Below are 12,882 nucleotides of genomic sequence, written 5' to 3'. Positions count from 1 at the left end.
ATTTTATGGACATGCATATATTCCATTTATGAATTTCTTTGCAATTTATAGTTATGCAGATTTATATGTGATAAAATTATGTGAACCCGCACAAATTGCAGATAAAATATATGAGTTCATAACTATATATCATATGGTCTGGTGCACAAGTTATGCCTGGGTTTTCATTTATGTTTTCCAAATGCCATACGTGTTTCTGTTGTTTAGCAATGTACTTTGTCTACTGCAAAACTGACACTGCTCTGATCTTCCTCACAGCACTATACTTGTAACATTCAAGACATATCTGTCTGTTGAAGAGAAATGAAAATCTTTTATCCTCTTCCCTTTCATTTGTTTCCTGGGAACAGCCAGGTGTTAGTAACAATAATCCAGTATTGATCTAGGTCTAGAAACCTAGTCTGTCTAGCTCCAAACCCCAAAAATAATGCAAACAATAAAGTCTGATCTCATTTCTGAAAGCATCGGGAAACATATTTTACAAAGTTGCAGTTAGATGCCATGTTATATTACTCTATGTATTATATATTCAAATCAAACACACACATTACTGTATACCATAGTACGTGTTCCAAATATTTACATAAATTATTGAAACTCTTATTAATTTAAACAAAACTTTTGACTGTATATTATACAGTAACAAGTTTTTAATGTGGCTAAATCAACGACAAAAATATGGTTTGACATTTTAAACTTAATTGAAACCTCTGTGTATGTATGGGTATGCATGGATGCAAGAATGTGGTTTTTTTTTCTCTAATGTGAAGCAGGCATGAAAAGGTATACAGCTAGACAGACAGAAAGAGAAATGTTTCAGGAATAACACCATTTTCCTTATTCTAATAACATTGGGTACATCTATACAGCACTAATGTTATTCTGAAATACACTACAAGCCTTTATTTCGAAATAATGTCGAGCTAGAGGACTTCTTACTCTGATTCATGGTGTCCCTCATTTTATGAGGAGTAAGGAAAGTTGAAGGAAGAGTGTTCTTCCTTAGACTCTCTCCTGTGTAGACAGCAGCAAAGTCGAATTCAACTATTTTGACTTAAACTATTCAGTTAACATAGCTGAAGTTGCGTAGCTTAATTTGATTTTAGCCCTGCTGTGTAGATGTACCCATTCTTTTTTCATTGTTAGAACAATTCTTTATCTCATTGTCATCTGACACTACAGTGAACTTTACTTTCAAAAGTTTTACAATATTGCTGAATTCATTTGTACATTCTAAGGTGATCGGTGTAAATAAATGCAGGACATGCAGGATATTATTTTCTCTTTACATACTTTACTCTCAAACCCTCTGCTCAATTGCCACTTAATCCTCTAGACCAGTGTTTCTTAAAGTGGCCCATTCTTACTTCTGTACTGCTGTCTACAGAGCGGGGTGGCCAGAGAGTTGAGGCTGCTAACAGCCCAGCTGTACAAGGAGCAGCACAGAATTAAGGGTGGCAACATCATACCATGCTGTCCTTACTTCTGCGCTGCTGCTGGCAGTAGATCTGCCTTCAGAGCTGGATTTCTGGTCAGCAGCCGCCACTCTGAAGGCAATGCTGCTGCCAGCAGTTGCACAAAGGAAGAGTAGTATTCTGCTATGCCCCTACAATAATCCTGCAAACCCCCCGCAACTCCTTTTTGGGTCAGGACTCCTACAATAACAATACTGTGAATTTTCAGATTTAAATATCTGAAATCATGAAATTTACCTCAAATGGTATGACCGTGAAATAGGCCAAAATGGACTGTGAATTTGACAGGAGGGCCCTATTTATAAGATCTTTGTAAATAATAATAGTGCAAACTATATGAAAATTAGAGGAGATATTTTATCAGTTTAAACAATTATTCAGATATTACCCTGCTAACTAACATCAATTAATATATTGCTAATAGAAGTACATCTTTTTAGCCCAAGATTTATTTATGAGATCATATAAATCCATTAAGGAGACTAAAGTCACCAAACACTGTAATTCATAACCAGTAATTACTAACTAATGAGGGCATAAAAACAACTAAATTAAGGACCTTCCCCAGATCAAATGAACTCTAGATGAGGGCAAGATGCGTGTATTACTGAAAGTAAAAGTTGTCATTTTCACAATACATAAATTACATGATAATAACTAAATATATGGGGGATGAAGTATATATTTGCATTCTTTCCATGATTTTTATAATCTGTTTACCTTGAGGATTCAATATAAGTACTCTCGGGGGAATGGAAGGGCAGAAAGTTCATGTGAGTTTATAACTTTCTGCCATTAAGTTTAAAGATAAGAACAGAAATCAACTATTTCCTTGGAGAGATCTTTTCAGTTAATCAAATGAAATATGTCTGTAATTTCTGAACTGTTGAACACTTTGATGTTTTATTCAATTAAATACACAATGTCTTTAGGTTACAGAGAATGCAAAATATCTCCCAAAAAGGCCTGAAAACATAAAAAGATAGAATACATTGTAACAAAGTATGTTAGCCCTTTATAGAAGGCTACAGCCTGTTCCTCCAAAAAATGAGGAGTAAGAGCTATTTCGAGGGAAGGGTTTTATCTTGAAATAACCCCGTTTTCTCTCTTGAAATAGTGCTATTATCGCCATAATGTGATTTTGCAAATGAAGCGCGGGATATTTAAATCCCTGCTTCATTTGAAATTTTGGGTGTCTGCATTTGCATTCCTCTCTCATGAAAGGAATGAAGTGTAGACATAACCTAAGTCTGTGGAATGGAAGATACAAGAAACACAAGGAAGGGTAAGTTATTCAAAGCTTGAGGAGGCAGGAGAGAAAAGAACCTATGGGAGATAAGATTTGAAGCAGAGTCAGAGACTGTGAGTCCTGCACTAAGGGGATGAAGATTCAGAAGTGTGGGAAAGCAAGTGAAAGAAAGGCCTGGGACACTGCAGCAGTGAAGTGGGCTGGAGGCCTGGTAGCACCTGCCATTCATTAGGGATACCAGTCTGGATCTTGCAAGGGGAAGAATCCATTTTTAACTCCCCAGTATTAGGGATGGAAGAAACCAGGTAGACTTTGGGGAAGGACTATTGAATTGTTTAGTCCTGGAAGGATAAAGAAATTCCTTAGCCTTCCAGGTCTATACTTAACCAGAAATTGATCTTCCAGAAGTGGACAAAACATGTAATCTTATTCGGTGGGGAATTCTGACACTTCAAAATGTCCTTATATGAAACTGTGATTCGTTTATACATTGTCCTCTAAGATTGGTCTATGCATAATTTGCCTAAGAGAAAATCACAATGATAAGGAAATGAGAAGATAAAGCATCTAACAACGCAACTTCTTTCTCTGCCCAGAGACATAAAGCTCATCATAACCACTGACACCAAACACTATACCACAGAAAAAGCTCTACAGGCTCGAACGCTACCCCAGTCAGGAAACGTGTCTTCCAATAGCCCCATCTTCAGCTTGAGTGTCTGCAGTGGTTCCCTGGAACTGTGAAGAGTGGATGGTCGGGAAGTCTGTCTGGTTGGCGGTAAAAGGGAGACTGGGGACACAGTACAATGGAAAAAATGCATAAAAATATCTCACCATCTGCCACTGGTTTTGGCTGAGAACTTTTCAGACGCAGTGACGGTCTGAAACGGGTTCGGTCATTGAAGCTCCAGCTTTTTTGCACTTTGGTTGGGCTGCTCTCTGTAGTAACATCAGTACCTGGTGACCGTCGATCTCCAACTGATGCCTGCCTGTTCTTAATACTCTGCCCTCTTGGGCTAGCCATCCGTACCCGCTCTTTAAAACTTAACTTCTGGCTGTGAAAGAGAGAAATATGTATCATTTCATATTTAATTCATTCCCATTTCCTTTGTCGTGCAATAGATATCTAGATATATTTATTTCCAGCAACTAAACTAAACATAGCACAATGTAGATTTTTAACCAGTGTTTCACTTTCATGGAATATATTCATTCATTGGGGTAACATTATTTGAAATAAGTATAATTGTAAAGAGACATCACTAATGTTACACCTTACAGGAAAGATGAAAAACTATTACCATTGTGTATCATTTGTCTAACACAGAGGTGAGCAAATACTGGCCCACGGGCTAGATCTGGTTCACCAGGATTAGCCCCTGGCAGGCCACCACTGCTATATTTACATGTGCTTCCACAGATATGGGTGATTGCAGCTTCTGTTGGCTGTGGATCATCATTCTCGGCCAATGGGTGCTGCAGGAAACAGTGTCCTGGTCCATGCCACTTCCCACAACTACCTTTGGTCGGAAACGGTGATCTGCGGCCTATGGGTGCTGCAAGCGCTTTACTAGCAGAGGCACAGGTAAATATAGTGGCAGTGGTCCGCCAGGGCTAACCTTGGTGATCCACCACCATTTTATTGCCCACCCCTGGTTTAAAAAATGTAATCCAGTAATAATGATTTAACCTTTCAGACATACTTTTAAGGTTAGGACTTAAATTTTAGACAACTGCAAATATATTTCCATGTAAGACAGCCCAGCTCAGTGCATTTCTGATAATCTCTACAGATAAACGAGACAAATTGGCTTTTTTTCTGCATGCCATGTAGTTTTTGTTTTTTTAAACAGGCAAGATAAATGTTACTGTTATGTCCATGCATTTTCAAGACACGACATTTTCCAGCCTTTCATACACATTATTAATGATCACATAAATTTAAAATTCTTTGTTACAGCATTCATTTGGACAAGACAAAAAACAAACCAAACCAAACCAAACCAAAAACCAGAAATGTTATTGATGTAATGGCTGATTTACAAAAATGTGATATTATATTGTATGTTTCATAAAATAATCTCCTGTGTTTGAGCTGGGAACTAATCAGCTGCAACAGCCGCTAGCAGATGATACTTTAGGAGTAGGCAGCTGTGCTAGTGATTGTGACTGCTTGAGCTAAGGTGGCTTGTATACTGGGAGAGCTACAGAAAGATTTCTTTTTTCTTGCAACTGTGACTTTTCCCTTCTACTTATGCCTGAATAGATTTTTGGGAGCCCCTAATTGCAAAATCCAGCTTTGTTCATGTTTGCATGTGCTACACAATATACTTTATTTGACCACTCAGGCTGTTTTCATGTAACACTTTTGATTAATTAAACTAATTAATTAGATCTATTCATTGTCACTATTTTACAGATGGGATACAGATGAGAAACTGATTGGAAGAATCCACATTGTGTACGCAATTTGGAGGCATGAAGATGTGTTATATCTACATGATTAAGTTCAACCACCAGCACAAAGGGAACTGTCTCCTGAACAATGAATAACAATTCAGTAGGGGCATGGTGGTGGTGGTGGGGGGGGGGGGGGGGGGGGGGGGGGGGAGGGGTGTAAGTAGGTGAAGGGGGAGAAGGAGACGGACCTGATAGCAGATGGGATTGGTAGGGGTGCCCATTTGCTCTGGCCTAAGGCCCCACAAAACATTAATCTGCCTCTGGGTCCAGCACATTAAAGGGGTATTCATATCCAGGAGACCAGTTAAAGGCTGGGTTATAGACCAGACCCTGTGAATACACGACAGGCCATTCATAGAAAAGCCTCATGTGAATTTATTGGCCCGAGAGATAGGGACATGGTGCCCCAGTGGCAAAGAATATATTTTGAGGAGTAATGGCAGAGACTAACACCTTGTTGCTAAGTCTGCTCAGTAAATTGAGATGCAACCTGTTCTCCTTCCCTCATAGTCCCTGTATTTTACTGCAGGACATTAACAAGAAGCATTTTCAAGAGAAATGTATTCTGCAACTAAAGAGAAATATTAAAATGTACTGTTTCATGCCTACCTGTTTAACAAACTATATTCTTGAAAGACAGTGTGCTCATATGTAACTATATGAAATGGACTCTCATGAGCTTTTAAGGTTATGAAAATTTCAGATAATCTTTGTCCATGCAACATAGTATATCTTAAAAAGCTGAGACTGGCTGAGAGGCAGTAGGTAGCAAGCAAAGCACATGCTGAGCAGCTTATAATGAGGTCAGTTTCAAGAATGCTATAAAACATCACATCAGTTGAGTGGTCTTCATTAGACAAATATGGCATGTTATATCCCTTTAAAGAATATCTGTTTCTGATATTTCTCAATCTGATTCCTTTCTCCCCCTACCCAAAGTAAGCAATTGTTGAAACAAACATGGGATGATACGGGAAATGTCATCTCTTTCCATTGCAAAATATTAATCACACCTGGAACACTAAATCCTGTGGTGTATTGAATACAACAGAACCTCAGAACCTATAAACTGAAAGAAAAGCAAGTTCTAAGGTTTGTTTTACAGTAACAGTTACAGTTCAAGACTCAGTTCAAATCTCATTAACTTTTGTTTATCATCTGTCATTGGAATGTAATCTAAGAGGCAGTCATTTAATAGCCACACTACAATGTATCCACATTAGCGTGCATGAATTGCATAATGAAAATGGGTCTAATCTTTATACATGTGTTCCCCATATACTGTGTTCGCTCTAGCCAGAGGTAAACCTGTCATTACTCAAGCATCCAATCAAATAATTATTTTGTAGATAAATCCTGTAAAGCAAATGCTTTCTGGATACATCATTTCATCCTACACTAATTAAAATGATTGGAAAATCGATGAAGTAGCCATCACAAGGATCGATAAGGACTATATTTTCTTTTATTAGCTAGTAACTGCAAGCAAAAGGAAAAAAAAAGAAACTAGATGAACAGTACATATTACTGCTGCCAAATCAACTCATTTGTACTAATACTCTTTTCTCCCATCTTTTTAAAAAGATGTCATCGATGTAGTGCCTTGAATGAAGGCCATCCTGTTGATGTCCAATAGATACAAACATGACATCATGAAAATGGATGGGGTAGACTGTGGCGCATGCTTATACATTACTGTGAACTGTCAGGTTCTGGGATTTGTGCTCGAAGGCTCCCATAAACCTCCCTGCAAGGGTTTTTGCAACTCCCACCTGAATGCTGACGTAGATAGCAAAAGCTTCAAGAAACTGATTCAGGGAAGAAGATGGTTAAGTGCTTTCTTGAAGTGGCATGGTCTTTTGAATCAGAGTCCAAATATCCAGAACCTAAATGAGCCCCACTATCTTATTTCTTGCTTATATTTTATCTTTTTAGTCTTTTTTTTCTATATGTTGAATTTGACAATGATAATCTTTTTAGACCTGGTGTGCTCTTTTCCTGCCTGTTGCAGAATTCTGTATATTTTTATAGTTATGGCGCTGGGGTTTTATAGTATTGGAGAGCAAACCTACACTGTAGCACTTCATTGGTGCAGCTGCACTGACGAAACTGTGCCACTGACACACATCAGGTGAAGGCACACTATGCGGGAGAATGCTCTCCTGCATGCATAATTGCTCCACCTTCGTGAGATTCTAAGATATGTCAGCTGTTTCACAACCCTGAGAGATGCAAATTTGATTACATCAAGGGGTAGTACAGACCTGCCCTAAGAGTGGGGATCAATTGCAGCTGGAACCTTTGGGAAAAAAGAAAATAATTTCTCTTTAATTTTTGTACTCTGAATGCATTATAGCCCAGGGCCCTACCAAATTCATGGCCATGAAAATCACAGATCATGAAATCTGGTCTCTCCCCTGAAATCTGGACTTTTGTGTAATTTTACCCACTACTCTACAGATTTCACAGGAGGAGACCAATGTTTCTCAAACTGGGGTCCCAACCTAAAAGGAGGTATCAGGGGAAGGTTACTGTGGCAGGGTCATGGTATTGCCTCCCTTACTTCTGTGCTGCCTTCACAGTTTGGAGGCCAGAGGGTGACAACTGCTGGCCACATGCCTAGCTCTGAAAGCAGCACCCTGGCAGCTGCAGTGCAGCAATGGCAATACCATGCTATTCCACCCTTACTTCCGCGCTGCTGCCTTCCTAGCTGGATGACTGGAGAGTAGTGGGTGCTGGCCCAACTCTGCAGGCAGTAGCACAGAACTAAGAGAGGTAATACCATACCATGCCGTCATTACTTTGCCCTGTTGGTGCAGGTGTTGCCATCATAGCAGGGCTCCTGGCCAGCAGCCGCTGCACTCAGCTTTGAAGGCAGTGCTTCCACCAGCAGCAGTGGAGAAGTAAGGGTGGCAATATTGGGATCCCTCTACAATAACTTTGCAATCCCCACACAATTTCCTTTTGGGTCAGGACCCCTACAGTTAAAATCAATGTTCCCTTTAATTTTTTTCATCCATGAAAAAATCCAAGACGTGCAAATATTTACCACCAATAGAAACATAAAACCTAGCTACGGCGGGTGCTCTGCTAATCAATTGGGCAACATTTGAATTTCTCCTGAGCAGCCACACAAATGCTCAGCTTATAGGGAACACTGGTTATAAAACTGTAAAATTTCAAATTTATATAACCGAAACCATGACATTTATTATTCTGAAAATTCTATGACCATGAAATTGACCTAAATGGACCATAAATTTGGTAAACATATGCTCAACATATGCATCAGAGATTTGTACTGCTTTTTATTTTTTCCAAATTCTTTATTTTCTATATTCTTTATTTTCTTTCACGGATGAAGGAATTGCTAGTGGGAGACAGTAGAGGTCACTGTGGTTTCACTGGAGGAGTAGCGAACACTATTCTCTACTGAACCAAATGACATTAGGAGCCTGATTACCCCAACTGGGTGCACATGACTTCTTTTGAAACAACCTCAGTCACACACATATATTTGATAATAAAGACCTAGAAGTTTGAGATGTAAGGCTTCTCCACCAGCCTCATGCTAGTGTGAACCTAAGAATGGTGATATTATGACTCAGATCTTCTATGAGCATAGAGAAGAATTGCAAGGAAATAATTTTCACTTAGATGGAATACTAAAAGAATGCATTTGAAGTTTTTTTGTGAATGCTTTTGAAAAATAGTGCATTTATTTCTAATTAGTCTCTGGACAACTAGAACCTATATTTTTGCTTACAATTTCAGTTTGGGGCTCTAAGGACTTTTTGAAATAATTAAAGAAATACAAAAACTGATGTAGCAAGCTTTTGGCACAGACCAGAGGATTCTCACCTGAGATCCACAAAACTACCATGTTTGGCAAGAGATAAAAAGGTCAACAGAGTCCAGTTGAAGCAAACCATTGGTTCAGCATGTAGTTCTCTGCACTGTAAATAATGAACTGATTCAGGGACTGTTTCCAAGGGAATGTTTCTCGGTAGTAAGCATACATTTATGTTATTGAAATGTCTTAGTGTACCTTAGTATTCCCCACTAATTAACATTTACTTGACATGGGAACACATCCTCTCCTGTTGCAGTAATTCTCTTGGATTTAGGAAAATGCCGTTATCCCAATATCCAAGAACTATTATAACTTTGTATAGGATCAAGCATTCCCAAAGTTCAAATCTCAGGCAGGAGTAGGTACCCAGGCTCAGAAAAGCCAATGCGTGCTGCACACTACAGTTGTCCAATTGCATGAATTTTGAGGTGCTGACACACTATACTGTAATGTACAACAATTTATCGCCATTGTATTAATACAGCACTGCAGGCAACAAGCAACAGGGAAAATTACAAGCACTTAAAAAAATCAAGAAAGGACCCTAGGAGAAGTAAGAAATCGTAAAGCACTAAGAAGGGGAAGTAAACTGATCATGCACCTTATGTTAGTGGCATTCTCAAGTATCATGTGAATAAACAGGATGCTGGATACCTATGTTTCCGAGAGCTGTATATCCTGAAGAGCTTCTGTTTATTACTACAAAGCTTACTAGGAGTGAGGGGAAATAGAGGATTGTATTACTAAGCATTCCGATACTAGGAAAGGAGTTAGGTTTTTGAAATAAGCCAAGCCAGTCTCCAGATCACTGACAATTCTTTTTTTTCTCACAGTGGTGGAGGCAAAGATAATAAAGGTAATCATATAATTTTAAATGTGCTATGAGTTACAAATCTGATATGGTATATGGAGACTTCAAAATCTAATACATTTAAAAGAACCATCAAAACGGTGGCAGTAGTAATAGGTCTTTTCTTGAACTCCTGTGCCTGCAAAACTATAATGGACTATAATGGAGAATACTGTTAGAGAAATAAATGCAGGATTGGGCCCACTATTTGGTATATCTAGTTAAAATAATTATAAAAACCCATGCTACTTGGGCGCAATTTATTCCCCTGCAGAGAGAATCAGCACAAGGCCTATGTACAACTTGAGGATCCAGTAAGATCTGAATATAGGGCTTAAGTGAAATGATCTGTAATGACCTTGTGCTACAGGGGTGAATTTCACTCATGATGAATAAAATGCAGTGTACAGGAATTCAGATTTAAAATGGCTTGCAGAACACTAGTGCTGATTTATAGAATAATCTATTTTACATCAAAGAAAATACTAGATAGTCTAATTTTATAAATGAGAAAAAACAAAATTGCACTTATATATAACATTTAAAAATACTAAATATAAACTTTTCTGCATTTCCTCAACAAAATTAATATTCATGTATAGCTCAAAGGATCAGTTCTATCTCCGAAATACAGTGACAGCTTAGCCACACACTGAAAGGTTCTAGGTTCAAAAAGGAGTTAATGAAGGAAAATGTTATTACATGTCCAAAATTAATTTTTATAAAGGAGAAATTAAAATAACTTTCAAATAAGCTGATTTTTGTTTGTTTTATTAAAACAGAATTAAGAAGATGAGCACATTCACAAAGCAATGTACTGCAAATACAAACACATTTTAATATAAAGACACCATTTATTTAGTCCACATGGCATCGTATGCAAGTCACTCAACATCACAAAAAGTTAAAGACTAGAGGGTAGTTAAGAAAGTGCATTGCAGCACATTGCAATTACGTATTTAATGCAAAAGACCACATTCATTACATAAATTTCAACTGATGTAAATATACAGTCATACAACATTGTAAGAACTATTAAGAGCCACTGACAATAACACAGTACTTCACTGAAAAAGACATGGAAAGGTCAGCAGTGTTTATACCAGTGGTGAATAATCTGCAGCCTGGGGGTGACATGCAGCCCACTGAGGTTTCATCTGCAGCCCATGAATTCCCTGTCTACGCTCCTCCTCCATGCACCTCTCGCACACTTGGGCACAGAAGTCCTTCACTCCTATTCCTCCTCCTCCTCCCCCTCCCAGCACTTTCGAGGTGCCACAAATTCACTGATTTACACTCTGTCCCTGCTCCTCCCCCTCCTTCTGAGAGCTGGAATGCCACAAATCAGCTGTTTAAGCTCTGGCAGGGAGGGGGAGGAGCTAGGACAGAGTGTGAATCAGGTGATTTGTGCGCTCCAAAAATGCTGAGAGGGAAGGGGAGGAGTTGGAAGTCCAGGGCTCCAGTGCCCCAGCATGTGGCTATGTCTACACTACGGAGTTTTTGCAGAAAAACAGCTGTTTTTCTGCAAAACTCATGGAGCGTCCACACCTCAAGAGTGTTTTTGTGCAAGAGAATCGAAAGAACAGAGGGGTTTTTGCAATTGCTATTCCTCTTTCTATGAGGAAGAAGCCTTTTTGCAAAAGAGTTCTTTCACAAAAAGGCGTGTCTAGACAGGGAAGAAAAGGTTTTTGTGCAGAAAAAGGAAAAAGCACAGGTGCCCTGGTGGCCATTCTGTGCATACCAATCAGTACTTGCTTTCGAGAGTGCGTCCATGCAGTCTGGATGCTCTCTTTCGCAAAAGCGCATCACTTTTTTAATGCGCTTTTGCAGTATGGATGCACTCGTGCACAGGAAGTTTTTGCGGAGGATCTCTTCTGACAAAAGCTTCTTGCACAAAAAGCCTGCAGTCTAGACATAGCCTGTGAGAAGCGCATGGGGGAGTGGGGCATACAGGGAACTCACCAGCTTCAGATGGAGCCACAGCAGTTCCTGGGTTGCTGCGGCCCATTGAGATGAAGGAGGGCCATTCATGTGGCCCACTCACTGTTCTTGGTTGGCCCAAAATAAAAGTTAAAAATTAAAAATGAATGATAATCTTTAAAACTTTTCAATTGTATTTCTTTTTCCTTGGAAAACTCATTTTTAATGTGCTATTATGTACACGTTGTTACCATGTCTTTTTATGCTATGCAAAAAAGTGCTTTTTGATACCTACTCAATATACAGCAGTAACAGAAAATAGTGGTTGAGATTTTCAGAAGATATGACCACACATCTTCCATTAGTATTAAGTCAATGAAAAATCATTGATGATATATGGTTAAATCCCCTAGACTACTTTAAAAATGTGAACTATTATCTTTATCATAGTATAGACAATCATCTTGATGAGCAGGGATTTATAAGTATAACTTCTATTTACAATAAAAGGAACTGTGTTTAAATGCACCCCCCTCTTTTGTCTAAATCATTCTTTTTGAGAAAATAATGCAAGGGGATAAGTAATGACAAATCATACCTACAAATACTTTTTTATAAAATCTGAAATCAGTTTTTTAACACTGTTGCTAAAAAGAAAAATGATGTCTGAACAGTGCTTGAAAAGTTTTGATCACACGTTATACAGTTCAGTACATTTTTACAAATAAATTGCTTGCCGGCTCAATGGGGTAATATATTTATATGTAAGAAAAGACACACGTTTGGCCACAATCTCATGCTGGTTATGTGTGAAAGACAGAATAAGTTAAGTGGATGTAATGGATATCTTAGAATGGATCCAGTAACCTCAAGAGGTTTGTGTGTAATGTTAATAGGAGTTACATGCACAGCATGAGACAAATCAGAATAATGTAGCTTCAAAATCAGGAAGAAAAAGTGGCAACTAGGGAGATGGCAAGCTCATGTAAATAACTTCACGTAACTTTCATGTTTTAGACTGTTGGGCAAAGATGAAAGTAAGCCAGTGTGCCCTGTGGTGGTGCACCAGTAAGAG

The 12,882-nt window shown here is 38.6% G+C and overlaps 1 protein-coding gene across 2 annotated transcripts in view; it reads right to left on the bottom strand.

The window, feature by feature from the left end:
• Positions 1–12,882, bottom strand: part of KCNQ5 (potassium voltage-gated channel subfamily Q member 5) — a 451,764-nt gene that overhangs the window by 15,497 nt on the left and 423,385 nt on the right. For both annotated transcript variants that reach the window (XM_006127213.5, XM_006127210.5), the window contains one exon: positions 3,559–3,779. In XM_006127213.5, the coding sequence (XP_006127275.3) occupies positions 3,559–3,779 (221 nt within the window). The remainder of the gene's footprint in view (positions 1–3,558; positions 3,780–12,882) is intronic.

Source organism: Pelodiscus sinensis, chromosome 3, assembly GCF_052426305.1.
Source record: "Pelodiscus sinensis isolate ZL-2025 chromosome 3, ASM5242630v1, whole genome shotgun sequence".
Lineage (NCBI taxonomy): Eukaryota > Metazoa > Chordata > Testudines > Trionychidae > Pelodiscus > Pelodiscus sinensis.
The sequence above is the reverse complement of the archived record's forward strand: the minus strand, read 5'-3'. Positions and strand labels throughout refer to the sequence as shown.